This window comes from Microcaecilia unicolor, chromosome 11 (genome assembly GCF_901765095.1).
Source record: "Microcaecilia unicolor chromosome 11, aMicUni1.1, whole genome shotgun sequence".
Classification (NCBI taxonomy): domain Eukaryota; kingdom Metazoa; phylum Chordata; class Amphibia; order Gymnophiona; family Siphonopidae; genus Microcaecilia; species Microcaecilia unicolor.
Window position 1 is genome coordinate 15,528,049 of NC_044041.1, and position 27,381 is coordinate 15,555,429.

The 27,381-nt window shown below is 43.4% G+C and overlaps 1 protein-coding gene across 2 annotated transcripts; it reads right to left on the reverse strand.

Annotated features, from left to right (window-relative positions):
* Positions 1–9,049: 9,049 nt before the first annotated feature.
* LOC115480462 (zona pellucida sperm-binding protein 3-like) lies at positions 9,050–22,964 on the reverse strand. 2 transcript variants are annotated; one of them, XM_030219156.1, is made up of 11 exons: positions 22,857–22,939; positions 16,735–16,874; positions 16,439–16,635; positions 15,900–16,012; positions 15,311–15,402; positions 13,037–13,217; positions 12,108–12,216; positions 11,533–11,624; positions 10,929–11,029; positions 10,540–10,671; positions 9,050–9,216 (listed from the first exon to the last, which is right to left on the reverse strand). In XM_030219156.1, the coding sequence occupies exons 2-11, from the start codon at positions 16,829–16,831 to the stop codon at positions 9,062–9,064; spliced, it is 1,269 nt and encodes a 422-aa protein (XP_030075016.1). In that variant the 5' UTR covers positions 16,832–16,874; positions 22,857–22,939; the 3' UTR covers positions 9,050–9,061. The 2 variants fall into 2 exon arrangements, with proteins under 2 accessions (XP_030075016.1, XP_030075017.1); XM_030219157.1 differs by lacking the exon at positions 16,735–16,874 and having other exon boundaries at positions 22,857–22,964.
* Between the last annotated feature and the right edge of the window lie 4,417 nt (positions 22,965–27,381).

The following is a 27,381-nucleotide window of genomic DNA, read 5'->3' on the forward strand; positions in this document are numbered from 1 at the left end:
CTCCTACCCTAGCTAAGATAATGATCAAGCACCTTTCTGACCTCATTTGCAACAGTCTTTAAATTAATTCCCTTATTTTATTACTCTTGTTATTCTCTCATCTAAATGTTCCATCTTGCTTACACCCCATGCTGTCTATTGAAATGTTTTGTGTTAAACATTGTAATATATCATACAATAAATCATGAAAAAAAAAATAATCTGTACTAACAATTCAAACTCAGTTTGCTATTGAGCCATTAGCCTCACAGTGCAACACAGCATGTAACAAATGAATGGGACCTCAAATCTTCCTAGTGAGACAATTCTCTAAGGACTATCTGCACCTTTACCAAGTGCATCTCACCTATAATCGGAGTAAGATTTTTTTTATCATTGGTCTCAAGATCATTCAAAACGAGAGGGGGAATAAACCACTGCAAAAAAAACTGTAGAGGAAAAACCATTGATTCCTAAAAAAATACTATTCAAATATTGAAAACTGTGAGAAAAAGTGCTAAAATGTACTTAAACCTGCAACTATTAAACCAAAAAAGTTGCTCTATTAAGCAAAAAAAAGCCATAGCAAAGCAAATTGGGTTGGCCAAGAAACCCGAGTGGTACAATGAACAGTACTCATCCATGAAGAGCCACAATCCTTGTTCTCATTGTTCCTGGCCATGGCGTTACCATCCACTCTCTCCTGCTGAATCCCAACCCAACTTGAACCAAACCATACAATGCCAATACTTTGTATTGCTATTTTAATATTTTTACTGCTGTAATTAGCTATTGCTTTTGTTTGACTTCTTGTACACTGCCTTGAGTGAATTCCTTCAAAATGGCAGTAAATAAATATACACACACTTTACAAGTTTATTGGATCAGCTTCTAATATAATCAAACGTCACAGATTGGATATGAGGTAACAGATTACCTTGAGGTATAACTCAACCAAGGGAGCCATGAAAATTAAAAAAAAAAAAAAAAAAAAAAAGGAAAACTAATTTTATAGATATATTTAGACTAAGGGCCCTGTTTTAGTAATCCACACTAGCGATTTTAGCACGTGCTAATGCTAGAGGCACCCGTATGGGTGGCTCTAGCATTAGTGTGTGCTAAATTTTTAAGTCGTGCCTGAATAAGCAGGGCCCCAAGTGTTAATGTGTGATTCCCATTAACACTATAATTATTATTATTACATTTGTACCCCACGCTTTCCCACATAATGCAGGCTCAATGCGGCTTACATAGTAATTTGAAATACAAAGTTAATAGAATTTTAATAAAACAGTAGTAAAACAATGTAAAGTTGGGCTTAGTAGTGTATGATAAGTTGAGCTAGATTACTATTTAGCATTTCTATAGCGCTACAAGGCATACGCAGTGCTGCACAAACATAGAAGAAAGACAGTCGCTGCTCAAAGAACTATGTAATAAAAGTGAGCCAAGTATAGGACAATCAAGCCATTGTGACATCACTGATGAGGTTGGCTCTTATTGGTGGCCTGAGGCATTATGACATCACAACATTAGCTCTGGTTACAAGAGACTACTAACCTACTATTTATCACTTCTATAGCACTACAAGGCATAGGCAGCGCTGCACAAACATAGAAGAAAGACAGTCGCTGCTCAAAGAGCTTACAATCTAATAGACAAAAAATAAATAAAGTAAGCAAATCAAATCAATTAATGTGTACAGGAAGGAGGAGAGGAGGGTAGGTGGAGGCTCAGTCCACCAATAAGAGCCAACCTCATCAGTGATGTCACAATGGCTTGATTGCCTGATACTTGGCTCACTTCTGATATTGTGATGTCATAAGGGAAAGGGGGAAAGGGAAATGGGACGATATACCGTCTTTCTGAGGTTTTTGCAACTACATTCAAAGCAGTTTACCATATATTCAGGTACTTATTTTGTACCAGGGGCAATGGAGAGTTTAGTGACTTACCCAGAGTCACAAGGAGCTGCACTGCACTAACCAATAGGCTACTCCTCTACTACTACTACTATTTAGCATTTCTATAGCGCTACAAGGCGTACGCAGCGCTGCACAAACATAGAAGAAAGACAGTCCCTGCTCAAAGAGCTATGTAATAAAAGTGAGCCAAGTATAGGACAATCAAGCCATTGTGACATCACTGATGAGGTTGGCTCTTATTGGTGGCCTGAGGCATTATGACATCACAACATTAGCTCTGGTTACAAGAGACTACTAACCTACTATTTATCACTTCTATAGCACTACAAGGCGTACGCAGCGCTGCACAAACATAGAAGAAAGACAGTCGCTGCTCAAAGAGCTTACAATCTAATAGCTAGATAATATATGACTATGATAAAAGAGGGTAGACAGGATAAGATAGTGTAATTTGGGAGAAAAGGGTGAGGAGGGATAAAATTAAGGAGAGATGGAAAGAGAAGTATGGGAGGTTGGTATTTAAGTCAGAACAGAATTGGGGGTGGAAGTTGGCGAGATTAGGTTGGGGCATTAGGTTAGGCTTGCTTAAAGAGATGAGCTTCCAGCATTTTTCTAAAGGGCAAGAAGTCTAAAGGGCTGCTCTCCCGTAGTAGGGAAAATTATTATTTATGTCATTTATACCCCACAATTTCCCACCCCTGGCAGGCTCAATGTGGCTTACAACACTGAATTAACAAACAGAAAAGTACAATAAATGGAAAGTGATACGAGGGGCGGAAAGGTACAGGGCAGGAGAAAGTAGTCCACAAGATCTTTAGAGCAGTTGGAGTCCAGGAATCACAGAGGCAGGACGGGATCTTTAGGGTAAGCTTGCCCAAATCAGTAGGTGTTGAGAGACTTCCTGAAAGTCAGATGATCTTGAACAGGTTTTACAGATTTAGGTAATGTATTCCACACATGAGTGCTGATATAGGAAAAGGTGGAAGCTTGTGCGGTTTTGTACTTGAGACCAGAACACGCAGGGTAATGGAGGTTTAAGTATGAACGAGAAGATCTAAGCGAATTCCTTTAAGTTGACAAGGGCATCCAAGTGGTCAAATTCACCCCAGATCACCTGACTTTTTTTTTATTTTTTTAATTTATTTAAATTTTCCAATATATCACCACATAAAGTGAATATGCAATCGGCATTATTTAACATTAGGTAACATAGTAACATAGTAGATGACGGCAGAAAAAGACCTGCACGGTCCATCTTGTCTGCCCACAATAAACTCATATGTGTATACCTTACCTTGATTTGTACCTGTCTTTTTCAGGGCACAGACTGTATAAGTCTGTCCAGCAGTATTTCCCACCTCCCAACCACCGGCTCTGGCACAGACCCCGTATAAGTCTGCCCTCCCCCATCCTAGCCTCCCAACCTCCAACCCCCTCTTCCCCCCACCTGCTCCGCCACCCAATTTCAGCTAAGCTTCTGTGGATCCATTCCTTCTGCACAGGATTCCTTTATGCCTATCCCACACATGTTTGAATTCCGTTACCGTTTTCATCTCCACCACCTCCCGCGGGAGGGCATTCAATGATAAGTATATTTCTTTACAGCCCATTTGTCCACAAGTTAAAGAAATTTGATTCCAAGATTAAGGAAATTAAAAAAGAAAAAAGATACAAAAATTAATAATCAATAGATGCTTCCTCTGGTTCAGACCCCAGCCTGCTAAATTAGGGAAGGTTTACTATATTCACATCAACTCTTGCATCAATAAACTCTTTCAACTGTTTTGGATCTACAAACTGAAAATGTTTACCCTCAAGCATCACATTACAAAAACAAGGAAATCGCAAAACAAAATTTGCTCCCAATGCCACCACCCTGGGGCGAAGTTCCAAAAAGGCCCTTCGTCTCATCTGTGTAGGCCGTGAGAGATCTGGAAAGATACGGACCTTTGAGGCCAAAAACAGATTTTCTAAGTGTCTCAACGAAAGCCGCAGTACGGCATTCCTATCAGGCTCCAACACGAAAGTGGCAAGCAGAGTTAAACTCTGAGTAACTATTTCTAATGAGCTTTCTAGGAATGAGGTAAGATTCTTCCCTCCCCTATTACGGGGGGGGGGGGGGGTTTCCCACCTCCACTCCAGTACGCCCGATGTAATAAGCCCGTGTAATGGGAGGGAGTGAGTCCTTGTCCATTCCCAGGATGTCCAAATATTTTTTAACCATCTCCAAAGGAGAAATTAATGGTGATTTAGGAAAATTAAGAAACCTAAGGTTAAGTCTTTTAGTCTGATTTTCAAGGTATTCAAGTCGTTTATGTAGGAAATTATTGTCCTTAACCAAAGCTGTTTCTATAGATCCCATTTCTTGAATTTTGATATCCACAGGTTCCAATTTCTGGGTTTGTTGTGCAGTCACTTGTGCTTGAAGCAGGGCAGCCTCAGAAAGAACTTCAATATCAGAAGAATTCTGCTTTAAAGTAGTTTGCATACAGGTTTGGATATTGTAAACCATATCCCATAGTGACTCCAGCGTCACAATTGCTGGTCTAATCACTCCACTAGCCACAGGAGGAGATTGAGGTAGACTATCAGCACGAGCTAACTTGGAAACAATAGCTTGAGGCAATACCTTTGAAGCCTGTTGTAGTAATGTTTCCCGGAAGTTGAGAATCTCTCTCAGTTGCTGCAGTCACACCCTCAGACAGGACCAGCTGAGCCACTTCGGCGGTGTCTGTCTCTGTTTGAACAGCCAGCAACTCTCTTCCAGGCTGGGGAGGTGCATTTCGCTCCACAGGGCTCATGGAAGCCCCGTTTCCACTCTCAATCGACTCCGAAGGGCCGAGAGCTGCAGTGGGGGTCGAAGTTCCCTGAGGACCCGGTTGCTGCCTGGGAAATTGCAGGGTTGTTTGTTTCATCGTTGAGGAGGTCACAGGAACCGAAGGAAATTCCTTTACCTTCCCCCTCCGCTTCCCCATGGTTAACAAGGTTACAGAGGCACCAAGAGAAACTCACAAACACAGCAGCCTCCAGGAGCACACACAGGTGTGTCTATTCACAGCGCCATCTTGGAAACCAGCGAGATCACCCGACCTTTAAGAAGCAGCTCAAGACCTTCCTTTTCGGTAGAGCATATGCTGTGGGCCCTCCTGGTGTTACATCCCTCTGAGCCACGGCAGCCACATTGACAAATTGTCACCTTCCCCTCTCCCTCCTGTTGTTTCTCTTTCCCTTCTCGGACACTAATTCCTGTATTTTGTATTAATGTTGCTTAATAGACTATTGTACGCCACATTGAGCCTGTCCATGGGTGGGAATAATGTGGGATATAAATGCCATAAATAAATAAATGCTGGAGCTGCTCCGTAGAGGATCTTATGGATTAGGGTGCAAATTAAAAAAAAAAAAAGTTATTCGCTCCTGTACAGGAAGCCAGTGTAACTTCTTACGGAGTGGTCTGGAACTGGTGAACTTTGATGCTCCAAAGATTAAGTCGAGCTGCTGTGTTTTGGGCAGTTTGTAGTTTTTTGAGAAGTAGGTCTCTGCACCCTGCGTATGCCATTGCAGTAATCGATTCAGCTTAAAACTAAATGATCGGACTAAATTGCAAAAGACTCCTCTTGGGAAATAAGACTGTAATCGTTTTAGCCTCCAGAGAGAACATTTTCTTGGTGGTTGAGTTGCTGTGATCCAACAGTGTTAAGTTTCAGTCCACAATAACTCCTAGTAATAACTTCCCTATGAAGAAAGACTAAGGAGGCTAGGGCTTTTCAGCTTGGAGAAGAGACGGCTGAGGGAAGACAGGATAGAGGTATATAAAATAATGAGTGGAGGGGAACAGGTGGATGTGAAGCGTCTGTTCACGCTTTCCAAAAATACTAGGACTAGGGGGCATGCGATGAAACTACAGCGTAAATTTAAAACAAAAATCAGAGAAAATTTTTCTTCACCCAACACATAAATTAAACTCTGGAATTCATTGCCGGGGACCATGGTAAGCTTTAATTTGAAGGCGTGAGCCTAAGTGAGCATAGTGGTTATCCCAAGGCTGATTTCATTAGTTATTTCTGTGAAATTTATGGTTACAATCAAATACGTTCTATACAGATTTTTATTTTGTAGCTGGGCCACTGGAAGGTTAAGTGATTTGCCTAGAATCACACGGACCTGCACTGCTAAAGGAATCCAGTGGCTGAGGTGTTCAGGCAGCTGAATAGGTACTCTCATTCTTAAAACTAGACCCTACTGTATGAGAAGAAGCTCAGGTAACCTCTCTGGGCATTAGGCCTTTACTTGGGGCATACAGTAGTTTTTAAATTTGGCACTGTTTGTACTAGTCACTGGACCTAGAACCCAGCATGGCTCCCCCTACAACTTTCAGTGATTTTAACTTTTATCAAAGTATCTGTCCAATTTCACTCCCAACTTCTTTATAGATCATATCAGTCAGAATACAGTGCAAACTCTGGCCCCTGCTACTCCCAGAAAACCCATTCCATTTTTCTTGGACAGATAGTGCTACCCCTCCCCCACTACTACAAAATTTTATTAGCCCCAAAACTACACAATTTTACAAGTTAGGTAAAATATGAATCTGATTTTGTACATGTTGCAACAGTGACAGACAGTGGTCAACTAGGCACTAACCAGCTCATTTTCAAAAGTGATCGCCGGCCATATTCCGACATAAATCGGGAGATGGCCAGCGATATCTGAAAAGCGGCGAAATCGGTATAATCAAAAGCTGCTTTTTTGACAGCATCGCCGCTTTCCCGTCGCCTCGCCAGCAAAAAGTGCTTTGCTGGCGACACGCCCCTTCGAAAAGGCAGGGCATGGGTGTGGCTACCAGATGGCCAGCTTTCGCAGATAATGGAAAAAAAAAAAAAAAGCAGCATTAAGCAGTATTTCACCAGCTTTACTTGGTCCTTTTATTTTCACGACCAAGCCTCAAAAAGGTGCCCCAACTGACCAGATGACCACTAGAGGGAATGGGGGATGACCTCACCGTAGTCCCCCAGTGGCCACCAACCCCCTCCCACGTGAAAAAAAATAAAGCACTTTTTTGCTAGCCTGTATGCCAGCCTCAAATGTCATACCCAGGTCCCTGACAGCAGTATGCAAGTCCCTGGAGCAGTTTTTATTGATTACACCTTTTCAATATACAAAGTCGGTGCAGAACAATTAAACATTGAAAGCCCTTGCTTTGGAAGGTCTGATGCTAGCGTAGCCTTCACTACACAGAGACCAATCACCCTACTAAACTTGAATTTAAATTTTGCTACTGCACCACTTTAAGTTCACATTGATGGAAGGGGAGTAGAATACCTTTACCCTCATTTTCCCTAATACCACTGTAGCACTTAAGGCCCCTTTTACAAAGATGCGCTAGAAGGCTGCAAGGAGGGGGGGGGAGGGAGGGAGGAAGAGGTAAAATTCCCCACAGCCTCGCCTCCAAGGAGGGTCAGCATGCCTGAGATTGGTCTCCTGTTCCTGTGTACCACAGTGCTAGTTTATCATCGTAACTCTGCTCTGCCACCAACAGGTCCTGCCTCATCCCACCTCCTGTGTGAAGTATGTCCTGTTCCCGCAATCATGGGAGTTGAAGCGGCAAGCAGAAAGAACTGTGCAGCAGAGCAGTCCAAAGGAACAGGAGACAAGTGGGCCCTACCCGCAGGGGAGGGGGCAGGCTGGTGGAGTTTTGTCTTTCAATGGCCCTGTGCACTAAACGTTAAAGATGACCATTAGATTGCATATGAATTTTTAGCATGTGCCAAAAACACTAGCACACCTTTGTAAGAGACCCCCCCCCCCCCCCACCGCCTTAAGAGACTTGGAGCCTGTACCCCTCCCAGCATGAAGGCTGAATAAAGTGATTGCACCTACAGTGAGGTGTGGCCACTCGCCCCAAAGAGATGGTGCAGAATTCCCCTTTTTAGTCAGGGCCCTTCCATTTCTGCCCCCTGTATAAACTTTAGGCGGAGGAATGTGTGTGTACACGTTAATTTAATCCAACTTGTGCCAATTGCATGAACTAGCTCATTTAATTAATGCACAGGCATATTTTAGCGCATTAGGGGGATGGTGGGAAGGAGATTAAAAACAGTACTTGCCAGCTGCGTAAAGCGTAGGTGAACGAGAGCAGAAAAGAAACCTTAGATCCAGCAAGTCAGAAGTAAATAAAGGCTGATTAATGTACCATATAGAACAGGCTATGCCATTTCAGGGTGGGGGGGGGGGGGGGAAGAAAACATGGCCCCCACTGTTAACACAGGACCCTTTTTCCTGCAGCTTGGTAGAAGGACCCCTAAACCAGGTAAAATGCATAAGCCACACACTCGTAATAAAAAGTATCAACATTTCTAATAAGACATAAGTTAACACTGTCCATAGATGGAGAAGTGCCCAATAGATGTTGGCACAAAACCTGGCATCAGGGAACTTACTACTAATGTTAATTCTCAAAACGGAGATAACTATTATACAGGGTGGGTGGGTGGAACCCCCGGACCCCCCCCCTCCAAAAAAAAAAAGAAAAAGACTAATCTAGTACAATATAGCACAGGGGTGCAACCTCAAACCGAAATCAAGAACTAGAGGAAATACAACCAAATGAATGCAGCTTAGCAAACAAAAAAAAAAACCACCACGTGTTAAACCTGGCATGGCGAAAGAAACCCCAGCTGTGTAAAGGGTAGGGGTGCCAGAGGTAGGGCCAGCTGTGAATTATTAGGCAGATCAATCCTGCACACTAGTAAGTCTCATACCACACTGAACACTAGACAGCAAGAAGCAGGGAAAGTCAGTACCATCTGCTCAGTATGGGGTACAGGAAGGGAAAGGCCAGAGACCCAGAACATTTTCCCCAAAATAGTAGGCAGAAGGGTGCAGAGTAAGATGACGTTGCAATAAGTCTGGGTCCAGTAGAACAGAATACTGGTAGCCCCTTCCATCCCTTGTGAGGTGAAAGGGCTCCTAGACCCGATTATTCTTATTTTTTTCTAGGAAAAAAAAAACAAAAAAACCCAAACTTGTTAAGATTCTCTTTTTGAATTCATATTCCTAAATTCAACAAAAATGATCAACCAGTATCAATATCCTTTAAAAAAAAAAAAAAAAAAAAAGCCAAAAGATCTCAACTAGATATTTACATTTTTTCTGATTTATTGGATCAGCGGTGCACTAGCCCCATCCAGATTCTGGAAGGGATTGTGCCCCCACCTTGTGTACAGACAGACCCCCAGACACAACAGGAGAAATAGAGCAGCTTCCATCAGAAGGGCGCCAACCGCTGGTGGCACTGCACTGGGGTACTTTTCTGTAGAAGGAAAAAGAACAAATGACACCATACTTCATGTTTGTAACCGAGACAGTCGAGTACCTTTCACAAGCAGATCTTACTCTTAAAATACTGGATTTTTTTTTTGGGGGGGGGGGGGGTTAGAGGATACAGTTTAAGTACTTTTAATGCAATACTTCTGGAAAAATCACTTAAAAATTGAACTTTGTTCATTTCCTTGACCATTTAAATTACTTGCGTGGAGCTCTATCTGGGGATAGTTAGTGGCAGTACCCAGCCGTCCCCCTAAATGGATGTCAGGGCCGAGCCGGGGTGAAGTGGCAACTTAACCATTAGTATCGCTACTCAATGTGCTAACCAGCTAACTAAATGTATAAGTTACACAGCAACACAGCAGTCCTAAACTTTTATGTAGTGAGTTGTTCGGACGGGGGGGGGGGGGGGGGGCTGGTTATCAAGTTGGTGCATTAACTTCTGCGTTGGTAGTCAAACCTGGATATTCAGTGCCTGTCCCCACATCGAAGATCCGGGGTTATTTCAGCTTATGGCCGAAGTAGCTCACTTGCTGGCACAGGCTGATCATCTCTTCCCCCCCCCCCCCCCCCCCCCCCGCTGGTGTTTATAGGCTCAAGTGCTTTTAGCCCAATAAGTGTTTAAATATTGGACCTGCTGACTGATGACTTTTCTGAAGGAATGGTTTTTATAAATCAATTAAGAACTGAAGTTAAAACATACAAGTGGAAGGTTTGAGGTGTTTCTTTGATCATTGAAAGATTAACTGGGAACTGAAGTTTGCGACAGCATATAATGCTGAGGTCTCTTCCCCAAGACATTTTTTTAAACAAGCGATTTGCTTTATGTATGCTATAGGCCCTGCCTATGTGCGACCACAGTCAAGAGATCTCCGTTCTCACAGCCTTTATCTGTGCACTTGAATTATAGGTTTGGGAATATCTTTTTGGAAATCCACAAAAAAAAAAAAAAAAAAAACAGAAGAGGCAGCAAAGGCCACTGTAGTTTCTGCAGTATTCAGACTTTGGATAGGGTCACGTATTAACCTGGTTGTAACAACCACCCATTAGGACACATGAAGCTCCTCTTAAGCAGCAATTCCATTAACTCTTTTAGAAACAGTTTAAAAAAAAAAAAAGACTTGTATTGTCAACAGAAAATGGATAAGTAAGTAATGCAATATTGAGTGTGTAACGACAAGTTCTGTAATTAAAAAAAAAAAAAAATATTCAGATTCAAGTCTATAATCAACCAAGGTCACATTTTGGTACTCCTAAGCTGCAGATTATACTCGACAACTGTAGCCCTTGAATTAATTTCAGGCACTACCTCTGGAGGCATTGGTCATGCGAGAGCCATTGAGGGTGTCCCACACAAAGTTTCCAACCTTTGGGCCAAACGTCTGCACCATGATGGGCCCAAGCACCACAGTGTGGACAAGGCCATCCAGGTCTTCAAAATCTTGGGAAAAAAAATAGAAAGATGGTTAAGAAACCCGCAGTCTGGAACGGGTTGAGAAGCAACATTACACAGGGTGCATGCCGAGTTATTCTACCTTTTAATAAAATTACTAAGAATGGACTCTTTTCTCACTTAACACAATCTCATTAATAAAGTTCATGGAATAATGAACAAATCTATAGTATGAATCAGTTCTATAAAGAAAAGAATCAGAATAAGGATCCTGAAAACAGACTAGGCTATTCTTAGTTTGGTACCTTCCAGGTCTCTTTTGTGACGCCGAGATTCTGACGACTGGCAGACAAAGTCACAACAGTTGCATATAGAACTCAAAGATGAGTCATCCAGGTGTTCCCACCTATGGGAAAGATCTGAGCATTAAATAACTCATCCCATCATACTACTACTATTAAACATTTCTATAGCGCTACTAGACTTACGCAGCACTGTACAAATTAACATGAAAAGACAGGCCCTGCTCAACAGAGCTTACAATCTAAGCTGGACAGACGAACAGACAGCTAGGGGTGGGGAAATTGCAGAGGTAGGGGTGATAAGTGAGGGTGTTGAGTAAGAGTCATGGTTAGGAGTCGAAAACAGTAGCAAAGAGGTGGGCTTTAAGCCTAGACTTGAAGACAGCCAGAGACTGAGCCTGATGTACTGGCTCAGGGAGTAGCGAGATAGAAGGAACGGAGCCAGGAGTTAGCAGTGGGGGAGAAGGGGGACGACAGGAGACATTTACCCAGTGAACGGAGTTCACGGGGAGGAGTGTAGGGAGAGATGAGATCCCATAAGATCTCCCTCTCTAGTCAGATAGTATAGGATCCCATCCAACTCCCATCAGCCTCCTAGAGCTCTCACCTGCCAGTATCTCTGTTAAAGGAGCATGCCTTCTTTGTAGGGTCTGTGAGCATCTTAGGATCCCATACAAGAACTGTAAAATGAAGGTAGATCTGCAAGAGAAAAGTGGTGCTGCGCTGTGATAACTGCAGGGAGGCCTCCTGCGAGTACCATGAACAGATCTAAAACACTATGGGATAGGATTCATTGACGGAACCTATCAGTCTTAACAGTTCTTCCTACCTATTCAATTAGGTCAATACCTTCTGGAAGCGCGATCCCATACATAGTAAATGTCAGCAGCATACTTAATCTGTTCCCCCCTTATCAATTTTGGGGCACAAACTGTAGAAGGCTGCCCTGTACTGGGTCCTACTTATTACTGGAGTTGCCACTGAAGCCCATTCCAGCCTTGAGCCCGATCTGTTTTTGCCATTTACGGTACACCAGACCATAGAAGCTTGCCCAGCTTTGGTCTTACATCTTAATGCTAAGACTTGCGGGATCAACACGCTTGCATCTTTGCTAAACAATGAGGAACATTTCCCCCTGAAAATAAAGGATTTTATTATCCAATGTAAAATAGTTTTACTTACATCTGAATCCCTATTGGTGAACTGAAAGGCCTGGAGAGAGAGGCGGATTGACCCATCAGTTGGTCTGGGCATAAACTTGGAAGCTGCTACTTTACCATCCATGAAACACCTTAGAAAGAACAAATCTTGTTCAGAATAAGATTTGACACCACCTAGAAAGATGTCAGTGGGCCATGGGACTAGATAACACACACCAGTACAGACAGGGGCTCTTTAGGTGGGCTTAGGGATCAGTAATCAGTGGGACCAGAGGTGTAGCTAGGGCAGGAAGGCACAAGGGCAGTGGCTGCTCCCCCAAATAGATCGAGTGAAACAGCATCTAGGCGATCAGCCCTTCAGCCTTGCATTATTTTATTAAAAAAGTCTGCTCCCCCTGCTGTCAAAGACTGGCTATGCTACCGAGTGGGATGGCCCAACAGTCAATACAGATCTTTTATCTGTATCATTATGTGGATTATCCAAGCTTTACAGTGGAAAATGCTGGCATAGTAGCTTAACATCCAAAGTTATTCAGCTGAATTCATCACTGTACAACCTTCAGCCCCATCCCTGCCAAACCTTCTTTCCCTCTTCTCAAATCCTACCCCAATTTAAAATTCAGAACTTGTGAAAATCACAAGTGTCTGCTACTTAAAATAAGCACTTCTCTTAGCTGGTGCTTTTGAATATTGGGCATGACTGTAGCTCTGTGTTGAAATGGTGTACTTATAGCTCATGCCCTTAAAAAGGGGTGATTTTCTCATATTTCAAACTGACCCCCTTCTAAAGGGGCTCTACCCAGGACCAGAAAAACATCTTTGCTTGTTAAGGGCCAAAAGAAAACCAAGCTCTGTCCCTTCCTTGGCTGCTGATGCTGGGTGGGGCAAAGATTGGGTAGAGCTATGGCTCATACAGCCACCCTATTCTGCCGTCTGTGCCCAGAGCATTACCCGTGGTTGTTGATCACACTGTAGTTCAGTGAAGCTGTGGACAGATTCCTGCTTGGAGCAGCTGTGCTTTCCTCGATGTAGATCTTCATGGGCTGGTGGAAAGAGGACTGAACCGTGAACTCCACATTGATAGGAGAGCCCAAAGGATAGACAGATGTATTAGAGGGGGAGCTAAAGTCCTCTTAAAAAAAAAAAAAAAAAAGAGAAAGCACAATGTTCAAACACATCATAGCTATAAAGTATTAGTCCTTTTCTATTAGAAGGGATAAATACAAAGGCAGGACATTTCATCAGGGCCCGTGGTAGGTTTCTGGCACCCTGAGAACTGCCAAGGGGTCCTAATTTGGAGAGGGAGATTTTAGTACATACCCCCAGCCCCACCCCATACCTCAGTCCCATGGCCATGCCAGAACATATTTTATTTACACCAGTGACAGCAGGGATGGGCAAGAGGGAGTGTTTCAGTTTACTGTATTACGCCTCTTATCTAACATCTGTTCTCCCCAGGGACAACCTTGAGGCGCCTCGGTCCCCCCACTTTGAGCTTAAGCCCACTCCGAAATTGTGGCACTGAGCAAGCCCTGCTAATTGAAGAGGTCCGCTGTATGAGCAGTGCAGGCACTTGAAAATGGAAAATAAGATACCTTTTCATTGTACTGACCTAATACCTTTTTCAGAGGCCAAAATCTCCTGCCTCAGGTCAGGTCAAGACAGGTACCACCTCCTTTATTTACAAAAGCTACCACATTACTTTATCCTAATTTTAAAATAAAATTAATTTTCTGTACCTTTGTTGTTTGTCCATTTATTTTTTCTAATTGTGTTGGTCCCAGTCTTTTGCTTCTGCTTTCCTTTGTCATCTCTCGCCAGCGTTTCCTGTCCGTCTGTCATTTTTCTTTTCTCTCTTCAAATTTTCTGCCTTTCTGTCCAGACTTCATTCACCTATGGCTTTTCATCTTTTCCCTCACTCTTGTTCTCCCTATGCCCCTTCCTATTATTCTCCAGTCTTTCACCAATTCTATCCTTTCCCCATCCAACATCTTCCCTCTTTCTCTCCCCATCCTTTCATCCAGTGTCTCTAACCTTTTCCATTCAGCAAGTCCCCTCTCTCTCCCTCCCTCCCTCCCATCCAGCCAGGGTATCCCCCTTTCTCCCCAGCAGCTTCCCTCTCCTGCCCTTTTCTATGTCCCTTTCTCTCACCATCTTCCATCCAGATCCCCACTGTCTACCATTTTCTCCCCTCTGCTCTCTTTTAGCGCCTCTTGCCTCCCTCTACATCCTTTCCCCCCTTCCTCTTCCACCCAGTATGTGTTTCCTGACCACTGCGGCTTCTTCCCATGAGCAGCCAGGCATGAACTATCAGCTCTGCTGTGCCTCTGCACTTGTATTTTTTTTGTTGTTTTGCCACGGCTGCTCATTGGAAGGAGCAGCAGCAGAGATGGTGGCAGGAAGTGTCTCAGCGGGAGTGCAGATGACCTGCCAAAGCGGGAGTCTCTCGCTGAATGTAGGAGACTTGGTAGGTCTGCACCCTCCCTCCTCCTATCCAGCATTGCCTTTTCTCTCCCCCTCAAAGTTACCTCCCTACCTTCTGCTTCTACATAAGAATAGCCATACTGGGTCAGACCAGTGGTTCATCTAGCCCAATATTCTGCTTCCAGTGCAGGTCACAAGTACCTGGCAGAATAAATGCCACCGATCCTAGGGTGAGGAGTGGCTTCCCCTACATCTAGTCTCAATAGCAGACTATGGAGAGAGTGAACCAGGAAGCCTTCAAGTCTATGTGCATGCGAAAGCCCGGCTGAACATGCCACCGACTAGTACAGAATGTATCAGGAGGAGCAAGACCAGTAGAGGCTTGTGAACTCATGGGCTCCCCAGTGCATATTGCTGGTGTAGACAGAGGTATGGAGGCGGGGGGGGGGGGGGGGGGGGAATTGGCCTGTGGTCCGATGCCCTGCAATGAAACAGGTAAGAGCGGACACTGTAGCTGTTGGTGCACCCAAAAGTTGGCACCTCTTGTCACAAGTATTTTTGTGTATTGGGTGGCATAGGCCCTGTGTTATCGATTGTACAGGTAGACATGATGAATCAACTATGTTAATGGACAGTCTGGGACCACCTAGCTTTGAGGAGGCAAATCATGTCTCTTTCCAGCTTCCTTGAACTTTTCAGGTGGGGGGGGGGGGGGAGGGTGGTAGAGGGAAATATGGGATAGGAAGGTGCAAAGAGGACATTTAGTGTTGCAAGAAGAGTGGGAATAAAATAACTGCTCACGATTCATCAGCCTTGACTGGAAGATCAAGTGCCCAAATCCCGACAGTTGGGCAACAATGTTGGACAGTGGAGTAGGAGTTGGACTCAGTTTCCTAGAGCACAGGAGGAATACATTTAAAAACCAGACTCCCCTCCCAAAATGTAATCTGTTCACATCTATTCTCACAGAAGTACCACAGTAATAAACCACTGCACTAGTCCAAAGATCATCTCCCAACTTCACATCCATGGGGAAACATAGGGACAACCACCTCTGAAGAGCATCACACTACACAAGCAGCAGTTAACCATTTAGGACAGCGATTCTCAACCCAGTCCTGACACACCCAGCCAGTTGGGCGAATATGCATGTGACTGTATGCGAATTTTAATGCATATTCATTGTGGATATCCTGAAAACCCAACTGGCTGGGACTGCCTCAAGGACAGACTTGAGAACCATTGGTCTAGAGGCCTCAGGGACAGACAAGTAGAGCAGACGCCCTGGTTGGCATTTTCAGAATACTGCCAAAAGAATTATGGATTGGTGGGGTGTTGGGCTGGCTGCAACAGAAACTTAAAAAAAAAAAAACCTGAAGAGATTTCATACCTGTAAGATGTGCAATTGATGCGCTCATTGATGGACTTGGAGTAATATCTTTCTTTGTTTAAAGGAGGGCTGTAGACCAGATTGGTAAAATACTCCACTTTTGCTCCTGAAGTCTGAAAAAGACATTGAAACTCTACTTCCACAAGAGAAAACAGGATATTGAACGAAAGTTACAGGATATCAATATTCTATGCCCATTCCAGAGCCACTGTGGCAGATAAAGAGCAGCATGGCCCACCTCATCTGCCCAGTAAGAGTGTTAGGGTTAAAACTGGACCCAGACTTACTAAAAAATCATTTCTTACTCTATTACTATTTAAGGACAAGCATTTCAGCTCCCCCCCCCCCCCCCACACACCAATCAGATGGGCTCTTCTGCCTTGTTCTACTTTATAATAGAAGTGATTCCTATTGACAGGACTCAAGAACCATCTAGACCAGGTCTCATCACAAAAATGTAGATCTATTGTGCATATTTTAAACCCTTTCAGTAATCGAAGGGTATACTAGCCACAGCTCCAACCTGAGAGGTCACTCACCAGTCGGGAGAAGCCGCAGTCCCTTAGTTTGTACTCAAAGACAATATATCCCTTCAGTTCAGTTATGGAGGAGTATAGACAGCTACCCAAGTGTAGAGAGAGGGGGTCCAGCATGTAGCCAGTGCCGAGTGGATCCACCTTTATAGCCAGCCCAATGCCAGTAGCATTGCATTCATAGAATAAAGAGTTACTAGGGGCTGAGAAAAGAACCAGAATCAAAGATCACAAGTCATACAAGAAGCAACATTTAGGTAGTGAGGAGTCTGAGCATGTCACTTTTATGCTTAGAACCTTACCCAAGTACTGATAATTGGTCATGAACCTTGTAGGGAGTAGCATATTGGCTCCAGAGTTGCTTGGCAGAAGATCCAGTCCTGGTTTACCCCACTGCATACAGGGAATTGTAATCCATTTCCTACTTGAGGGCTACAGGTCCCTGCAATGAATAGGGCAAGCCTAGAACTGGCAAATCTAGAGCAAAAGTGAAACTAAGTCCATTCCATGGAGGTGTGCATCCACAACCCAAGTAGTGCGTCAAGATAGATTTTATGCACATTCATAGCTGAAATCTTGAAGACTCGACTAGGTGTTCCGAGGACTGGGCTGAGAACCACTGCCCTCTAAAACACACACCTGTACCCTAGATCAGTGGTTCCCAAACCTGATCCTGGAGGCACCCCAACCAGTCAGGTTTTGGGGATATCCACAATGAATAGTCATGAGAGATTGCATGCAAATTTTCATAAATAATTGTTGTGGATATCCTGAAAACCTGACTGGCTGGGGTGCCTCCGGGACCAGATTTGGTAACCATTGCCCTAGATACAAAACAAGATCTAGCATGGCAATTATAGATTTCAAGATACAAGATTCAAAATACCAAATCAAGAAGAGATGAGAAAAACATACCCATTTCTTCTTATGTATATGGGTTAGATGAACAACAAACATACATTAGATATATATATCTTGGTCCACTTGGGGGTGGGGGGAACACAACATAGAAAAAATACTAAGAAAAACCTAAACACATTTTGAAAAATGTTTTGTTCTTTGTTATATCAGGGCCACTGAGACAGAACCAGCTGCCCCCCCCCCCTGCACCTTCCTAAGTCTGCTCCTGCTTGGTCACTCTCCTGTTTCCGAGTAATTGCATTAATGCAACCACCCTAGGCTCCATATGCAGGAGCAGTAGAGAGACACAGGGATCAGAACCTTCTGGTGCTGGGCCTTCTTTGGAGGCCATACCCAGAGTCTCTCCCCGCCCCCCCCTCAGTGGCCCTGTATCATGTTGTAGGCTTTTGGGAAATGTACCCTTTGCGTTTGCTTTCGGGCAATATGATATTTTCCTGCACAGACAGCCATTTCTTCATTCAATGTGTAATTAAACTCTGAATATGTTGCCAGAGAATGAGGAAAAAGCAGTTAGCTTAGCAGGGTTTAAAAAGGTTTGGCTAATTTCCTAAAGGAAGTCGATAAGCCACTATTAAGATGGACTTGGGAAAATCCACTGCTTATTTCTAGGATAATCAGCATAAAATCTGGTTTACGGTTCTGGGATCTTGCCAGGTACTTGTGACCTGGATTGGCCACTGTTGGAAACAGGATACTGGGCTTGTTGGACCTTCGGTCTGAACTAGCATGGCAACATGGAAACTCCAGACAGCCCAGAATACCACCGCCAGACTCAGATTTGGAAAGACTAAATATGAACGTGCAAAACCCCTAACAGAGAAACTTCACTGGCTCCCACTCAAGGAACGCATTGCGTTCAAGAGCTGCATGATTGTACACAAAATCATTCACGCAGACGCCCCAATCTACATGCTAAACCTCGTGGACCTGCCACAAGATCATCCCGCAAATTTCTCAATCTGCACTTCCCCAGCTGTAAAAGGACTAAAATACAAGTTGACACATGCCACTATCTTCTCTTACATGAGCACGCAGTTGTGGAATGCATTATCTACAGCCCTGAAAACCACTGCAGAAATAACTAACTTTCGCAAATCTCTGAAGACACATCTCTTCAACAAGGCCTACAAAGAGGACCCATAGCCTTACAAAACTACCTCACCAACCCACCCAGTTACAAATGCCCACCTTCTATACTAACCTACCTAAACACCTTCCTTCATCTTTGGACATTACCTATTGCATCTGATATCCTGGAATGACTATGTCATAACAAAACTCTGTAAACCACATTGAGCCTGCAAATAGGTGGGAAAATGTGGGATACAAATGCAATAAAATAAAACATTTATCATCTTATGTTTGTTATGAACTAAACACATGCACTGTGTCAGCTGACTACCTATACAAACATATGTAGCATTCCAGCGATCAGGATGGGAGACGAGGGGAAGAAGCTGTAGCTTATGAACTGCTCCTTTATAAGCTGACCGGTCATATGAAGAGCGATTGAACCAGACAGTCTCTCCTTCCCAGTTAAAGGGCTTGTGCTTGCCTAACTGCTAATATTAAACTAGCTAGTGCTGCTGAATAGCAACACTAGTCACCCCTGGACTGATTGGTTGATCTGGGATGGTCTGGTTAGTGGCAATAGTCAGATCACTAACCAGTTAAATGAGTGGTTAAAATTAGGACAGCAAAATAGGCTTTTTAAACTTCAGCCACTCAGCTAACCAGGTACTGGTCTGAATATTGGCCAGAGTGTGGTTAACTTCTGGGATGGAGACAGAAGTTAACCCCTCCCTCCCAAAGATAAAGGCTCTAATGAGGCTCCCTGGTGGTCTAGACCAGTGTTTTCCAAGTTGGTCCTGAAGCACCTCCTTGCCAGTCAGGTTTTCAGGATATCCACAATAAATAGGCATGAAAGATTTGCATATGAGGCAGTGTATGCAAATCACTTTCATGCCTATTCATTGTGAATATCCTGAAAACCTGACTGGCAAGGGGGTGCTCCAGGACCAACTTGGAAAAACACTGGAGGTCCTATGGGCAGGAGGGATGTCTGCTTGCTCTGGCTTGTTGCAGCTTCAGCCTCAAAATGTCCACAGCAGCCTCTAGAAGCAGTGCCAGTCCTCATTAGTACTGCAAGGCTGCCACTAGAGGTGGTAGCTGGCTGTTTCAACACTCAAGCTGCACTGAGCAGGAATAGTTGACATCCTGTAGGACCCTAGACCACAGGGGCACCCAAAGTAGCCCAGGGAATCTGAAGGTGATATCACCTGCTTCTTATGTGGGTCCTGGCTGATGTTCATCTGGAGCCTGCATAAGACCCAGTTGCCAGCACGGCCTCAGATCTTCAATGCTGGTGCCCAACATTGCGTATCCAGGTGTAATTCTGCTTGTGTTGATCAAGAGTTAAACACACACTGACCACTACTGGCTAACTTTTGACTGGTGAATTTTTAGTCCTCTGATCTGATGGAGACAAAGCAGGAAGGCAACATCGTTGGCAGCATGTGACTTTAACCTCCATTCCATTTTTCATGAAAGAATTCGAATATTATACCATGAAGGCCAGAATAGACATCGCATGATGGTTTATGTTAAGGCAATTTGTTGTAACATAGTAGATGATGGCAGATAAAGACCTGGACGGCCATAAGGGATGATGTGATACTACACAAGTCTGCCCAGCACTGGCTTTGTTTTCCAATTACTGGTGGGGCCATCTAAAACACCCCTAAGCTCGTTTGGTTCCCCATCTTCTCAACATGATGCCACACATTAAAAAAATTCTGTTACCATTTTCATCTCACCACTTCCCACAGGAAGGCATTCCAGGTACCTACCACCCTCTCCCTGAAAATACCACCTGACATTCAGTCAGCCCCCCTAAAGCTTCAAAATGTCCTCTAGTTCTACCACCTTCCCATCTCTGAAACAGGATAAGAGTCCAGCATCAGTGATCACTTACGAAGCTTCTCACTGGTAACAAAAAAAAACAAAAGCCACACCCTTCTGCATCTTAAATGCTCTAATACACATAATGTAATCAAGTCAGTCATTTATGACTTTTTCCATGTTTGCATCACTGATCCAACCATACAGGGTCCTCAGCAGATTAGCCAGAAATATGATTACAACACAGAGCTACTAAATGCCTTAGTTCCAGAAGGGAAACTTCTAATCAGACCTAGTTTTCATCTTATACCCTAAAGCTGTCTGGTACTTGCAGCACTGATTTCAATGAGTAGAATTGGGGACTACATATCCCATAATACACCAGGACAGGATTGTCAAACATCCAGGACTGGTTTAAAGTCAGGAACTGGGACTTTTGGCAGTGCATGCAAATCTCATGAATATTCAATGTGGAAATGCCGTTAAAAATCCTGGGGTGCCTCCAGGACCAATTTTGGGAACCCACTGACCTAACACAATTCAAACACAAAGAAATAGTGCCTCCTTGAGGCAGTGGGGGGGGGGGGGGGGGGGGGGGGGGGAGGGTGGAACAGCACAGCTTCTGTTCACAAGGGCATTGCAGTCTCCAGTAGTGGGGTGTATAGAAGTTTTCAGAATCATTCAGCAAACATATATGTTGCTGTATAGGCACACTCTAGAAAAGGAGGTTAACATATAGCTAAAACCCTGCAGTTTTGTTTTTACAATGGAAGAAGGGGTCATGATGTTGGAGGGGGGGGGGGGCTTGATATACTGCCTTTCTGTGGTTACAATCAGAGCAGTTTACATATTGTATATAGGCACTTATTTTGTACCTGGGTTAATGGAGGGTTAAGTGACTTCCCCGGCGTCACAAGGAATTGCAATGGGAATCGAACCCAATTCCCCAGGTTCTCAGGCCACTGCACTAACAACTAGGCTACTCCTCCACTCACAGAAGGTTGGGGGTAAGATTGACAAAGACTTATTATCAGGAAGCATTTCTTTACAGAAAAGGTGATTTACGGAATAGCCTCCCCTAAGGCAAAACATTTATTGGTACTCCTGCCAAGTCTCCCACTTTTTCAGTTCATCACCCACATTCCCAGTGGGGAGCCAAGAGCTCCAGCTCAGTAGTCTCACCCTCCATTGGCAGTAGGCGACAATGTCTTATTAATGTAATGCCAGTCTTGCGATTAGAGTACCACAAATCATACAGTTCTTTATAATGAGACTAGTCCCATGACAGCAACAGATGAGGTTTCATTAAAGGTATTTCCTGCTGCTTAAAGGGGTAGGGGTGACTTGTTGGTGCTATAACCACACAACTGAGGTATGGTGGGGATGGAGCCAGGCAGCAGCTCTGTGGGAATCAAGAGATCACATGATCTCCGTTCCTCTTAAGCCATCAGTCAAAAGGACAGGATTAATACAGAGGCAAACTAGGCATGGCCAGGGCCACTGGTGTACCGAGGGCCAGGCAGTGGGGACCGTCCACGCCAGGTACATACTACAGTGGCGTGGAGTGGGGTGGGGGTGCAGGGAGCAGGCATGCAGCTGTCGGCTCCCTGCTCCCTCTGATGTTACTTCCTGCTTCAGGGCAGAGGGAGCAGGGAACTGGCAGAGCTGACAGCCCTGTGGCAGCTCACAGCACCCCAGGAGGTAGGAGGCAATGCACTGGGCGGGGGCAGGGAAGACAAAGTGCCAGCTGTCCAAGGAACACCACTGCCTAGGGCCCAGATGTTTGGACAGGGCCCTTTCAATAGGATCCATGCCAGATTTTGCTTATTTCCTTCTTGAAGGAAAAGAATGAGTAGCAGAGAACCAGCACGATTAGTTACTGAATAGGTCTGTCTATTCTTCCAGTTAGGAGCAGGAGCTGGTAAACAGTGCTTCTTTGTGCTCTGCCCATTTTCCTTTACACTCAGGACCATGCAGGGCCCTGTATGAGTTTTAAGATATATTTGATGAAGGGGAAGCAAAATAGTTCTTTTCCTAAGACCCATTAAAGGAAAAATTCTGCTCTGCAGTCAAGGGCAGAGGGGTGTACCCTGCATAAAGTGGCAGGTAGGGCATCGCAAGTATACCTCTAGCCACCTTACTGGACAGATAACAGTAGATAAAGACCAACACAATCATTTACTATATTACAGTCTATGGTTCCCCTTTATAAAGTTAGCTGAACATGCAGAGACCAAAGGAGGCAGGCAATCTCAGAAAAAGATCAGGTCAGCATTAAAGACCCATCTCCCAATCAGGTTTTCAAATATCCTGAATTAGTATTCAGGAGATTAGATGTTTGTACCAAAAAGACAGCGTATGCAAGTCATCATGGATAGCCTGGAAACCCGACTACTTAAGGTTCCTCCAGCACAAAAGTTTGGGAACATATGAATTAGGAAAGATACCTACATATCTATTCTATATCATATAATAAAACTTTGCTTCTCCTAATTTCATTTAATGTCCAAGCCACTTTGGCTTACTTAAGAGGTACAGCAAATACAAATAGACATAATAGTTATTTTATACAACAAAACAGCCAACAGTTTAACACACTTACCATGCTGAGCACCAAGAACAGCCAACCAGGAAAGGCAAAGAAATACACCCTTCCAGATCTCCATCCTGTGACAGAGCAGTCAGCCAAAGCAGGAATTTAAACACACTGATAGGCACTGCCTGTGGGCAATCCATTATCAACCCGTCCCACCTGGTAGCCTTAATCTCTTCTCTTTCCTTCACCCATGAACCTTCCACACTTATCAGTACTGCTATCTGCTAAATAGGTGACAACCCTGCATTACCTCTATCTGTTGTCTATTAAGCACACGTTATGGTGCACTAATAAGGGTATTATACCGACACCTATATGAGAGGGATATTGAAAACCAAATATCATCTACTAGGGAGAGATATTTCTTTAACGCTCATTTCCACAGCTTCCAAATTACCTAGTTCTAGGAGGGAAATTTCAGGCCAGTCCTGGATTTCTGCTGCATGATTAGGGGACCTGCAGTACTGATTTCAATGGGACTACCATTTCCACACTGCTTTGGGATGTAAGTCTACAACTAGATCTGGCCAAAAAGTCTCCCTCCTAGAACTAGATAACTTGGTAGCACTACATATTTAGCTGAGCTCCAACGTGAAAGTAGTGTTGGGTCAGGGGATCTCAACCCAGTCCACCAGACATACCTAACCAGTCCGGTTTTCAGGATACCCTCAATGAATATGCATAAAATAGATTTGCCTACAATGAAGACAGTGCATGCCAATTTATTCATGCATATTCATTGTGGATATCTTGAAAACCAGACTGGCTGAGTATGTCCTAAGGACTGGGTTGAGATGAAATCTTGACCGGATTGTGTTGTTTCAATTGATCTGTGTGCAGGACTGCCTCAGATAAATACTGACTTAATTTATCTTGCAGTGACCTTTCAAGAACATTGCTTGTGGATTATAATTTGACATATACCATTATGATGCATGTGATGGTATGTATATGGAATAGGTCTAGAGTAGGGGTTGTCCCTGAGCTACATCCTGTGACCCTTTTTCTAGTTTAAACTATTTTTATTGAATTTTCAAATAAACAGAACAGTGGCTGAATTAGCCAATACATTCCTACACTTTCTCTATTTTGTATTTCAGATTTTCAGTAAGGAATCTCTTATCGGGAGAGCCAGAACAAGGAGGGGAGGTACAGGCAGGGAGTAGCTGGCTATTAGACGATTTTCTGAAACTGAGCAAGCAAGGACATTAAATAAAGCATTGTGCTTGGAATCAAGGGAGTCTGTAATCTGTGTGTGAAATCTGCTTAATGTAGCCTCCAAACAGAGACATGAGTGCTTTGGAATGGAAAAACTGAGTACTAGCCCAGATTTAGAGAATGACACAGGAACAAAGTTTGTCCTCATACCTGCAAACTCAAACTCCACCATGAGTTCCATCATTTTTGCTAAATGATAATCACTCACTCTTTGTACAAATGAGATATTCTCTCTGATTTGGTTTAAATTACTACTTTGTAGTGTCATTATGTCCCCCCTGGTCCTAGTATTTTTGTAAAGAGTAAACAAGCAATTTATGTCTACTCATTCCACTCCACTCATTATTTTATAGACTTCTATTATATCTCCCCTCAGCCATCTTTTCTCCAAGTTGAAGAGCCTTAGACACTTTAGCCTTTCCTCATAGGGAAGTCATTTTTGGCACCCTTCTCTGTACCTTTTCTTATTTGAGATGAGGTGACCAGAATTGTACACAGTATTCGAGGTGCAGTCGCACCATGGAGCTATACAAAGGCATTATAACATCCTCACTTTTGTTTTCCATTCCTTTCCTAATTATTCCTAACATTCTACTTGCTTTCTTAGTCACTGCCACACACTGAGCAGAGGGGTTCAACATATCATCAATGGTAACACCTAGATCCCTTTCCTGGTTGATGACTCCTAATGTGGAACCATGCATCACGTAACTATAGTTTGGGTTACTGTGTCCCACATGCATCACTTTGCACTTGCTCACATTATACGTCATCTGCCATTTGGATGCCCACTTTCCCAAGATCCTCTTGTAATTTCTCACAATCCTCTTGTAATTTAACAACTTTGATTAACTTTGTGTCCTCAGCAAATTGAATTACCTCACTAGTTACTCCCATCTCTAGATAATTTATATCTACCCTTCTCCATTGAGAATACTGACCATTTAATCCTACTCACTGTTTTCTATTAACCAGTTTTTAATCCAGAATAGGACACTACCTCCTATCCCATGACTCTCCAATTTCCTCAGGAGTTTTTCATGAGGTACTTTGTCAAATGCCTTTTGAAAATCCAAGTGTACAATATCAATCGGCTGACCTTTATCAACATGTTTGTTCACCCCTTCAAAGAAATGTAGTGGATTGGTGAGGGAAGATATCTTTTGACTAAATCCATATGGGCTTTGTCTCATTAATCCATGCTGTTGAATATGCTCTGTAATTTTGTTCTTCAGAGTAGTCTCTACCATTCTGCCTGGCACCGACATCAAGCTCACCAATCTATAATTTCCCTGAACACCTCTGGAACTTGTGTTATCTGGTTTACCAGTATGTGGGTGGAACTACGCACTCAGTCAGATTCCATTAAATATGTCTCTCTACTGAATCAGTCTCAGCCACATTTGTTTCCCAATGGCTTTCTTGTCATTGTACTGTTGATAAGATTCAGTGGAGAATTATTGATACTGTACAGAATGGGTGGGCAGGTAAAAGTTATGAACACCTCTTAGATCAAAGATGAATATTTGAATTAAACTTGGTAATGGTACAAGGACTGAAGAACTTGACTGGATGTTATTGGTGTAATCCAACTGGTGGTTGAAGATCACATGATTAGATTACAGGTTGAGTAGAATACCGTTGCCATCTTGGACACTTTTGATGAGACAATCGGTGTGTTGAGAGTCTCAGTATATGTTAAGGAAGTGAACCTCACCAATGAATTTTTTTGTTTAAGAATATAATCCCTGAGGCAACAGAATGAAACATAGGGCTATGTCAGTGATACTGTCCTGTAATAGAAACAGATTATTTGGCAATGGAACCAAAGGAAATGCATTTTTTTTAATATTAAGAGTGAAAACAGAAAAAGATCTATGAAGATACAGGGTAAAAGTATCTGGAAGCAATCTTATTCATTATGCCTATCCTCTAATACAGTGTTTCCCAAGTCTGGTCCTGGAGTACCCCTTGCCAGTCAGGTTTTCATGAAATCCACAATGAATATGCATGAACTTGATTTGCATTCACTGCCTCCTTTATATGCAAATCTTTTTCATGCCTATTCATTGTGGATATCCTGAAAACCTGACTGGCAAGGACAAGACTTGGGAAACACTGCTCTAATGCAAGGGTTCTCAACCCAGTCTTCTGGACACACCTAGCCAGTCAGGTTTTCATGATACCCACAATGAATATACATGAGATAGATTTGCATGCCCGGCTTCCAATCTCATGCATATTCACTGCAGGTATCCTGAAAACTTGACTGGCTGTGCCCTGAAGACTTGGTTGAGAACCCCCTGCTCTAATGATTCACCATAAAATCATTCCTGCAGTCAAGAGAATATTTGCGATATTGGTATTCCAGCTTCATTTCAGCATATCCCCCCCCCCCCCCCCCCATGTCCATCAAGATAATGGCACTTGCCACCTGGTCATCCCACCCATACTGACCTGTACCAATTTCAAGAAATTTAGCAGCAAAAAAATAATTACATTTCATTGCAAGTTTTTATATCAAACTTGCATCTGATAACACAATCTTCTACCCATGTGTCTAAAGCCCTCCATCATTCCATGATGAAGCAGTGACTCTCAATGATCTCCAAAGTCACATATAGAATCAGCATTTGAGGTTTCGCTTTCTGTTGTTGAAGTTGGCACTTTTGCATGGCTGAAGACCACTGGCTATGAGAATAAATGGTTGTGCATTGTGCACACAAAAGACAGTCATAATCCAGGAAATGAAGTGAAACAAACTGATTGATGATTTAGGGTGCAAGACCCAAACCAGCTTTCTGAGTCAATGAAAGATACACAGCGAAGCAAAGCTGCTCACCTGTAAGAGGTGTTCTCCAAGGACAGCAGGATATTCAGTCCTAACAAGTAGGTGATGTCATCTGACAGATCATGGGCCAGAGAATAGCTTTCTCAAGTGATGTACCACACATATGAAGGACTTTCCACTTAAGTATCATCCTTGGCAGCTGATCTCAACCGAGTCACTGCTACCACCATGACTCCGACAATAGGAGTCTTGACACGCCCTTTCAGGGTCAAACCTGCTTACGCCCTAACTCCTTATTCTGTAATCATGTGCACCTATTTACATGCTTAGCATTCACAATTGCACACAGAAGTTATTTTATAAACCTGCCAGTTATGCACATAACAATTCTTAAATTAGGTGCTAATTGACATTAATCAATGATTGGCTATAATTAGGATTTATTGGCACTAATTAGTGCTAATTTGTTAAGCACATAACTACACTTAGTTGGTATTCTCTAATCTTTGAACATAATTTATT

Excerpts from the sequence above, each read along its gene's own strand:
- LOC115480462 (XM_030219156.1), bottom strand. The coding sequence starts at position 16,831 with ATGCAGTGGGGTAAACCAGGACTGGATCTTCTGCCAAGCAACTCTGGA. Across the intron at positions 16,013-16,438 it reads ACTGCGGCTTCTCCCGACTG|ACTTCAGGAGCAAAAGTGGA; the intron begins GTGAGTGACCTC and ends TGTCTTTTTCAG. Across the intron at positions 12,217-13,036 it reads AGTGTGATCAACAACCACGG|GTGTTTCATGGATGGTAAAG; the intron begins GTAATGCTCTGG and ends GTTCTTTCTAAG.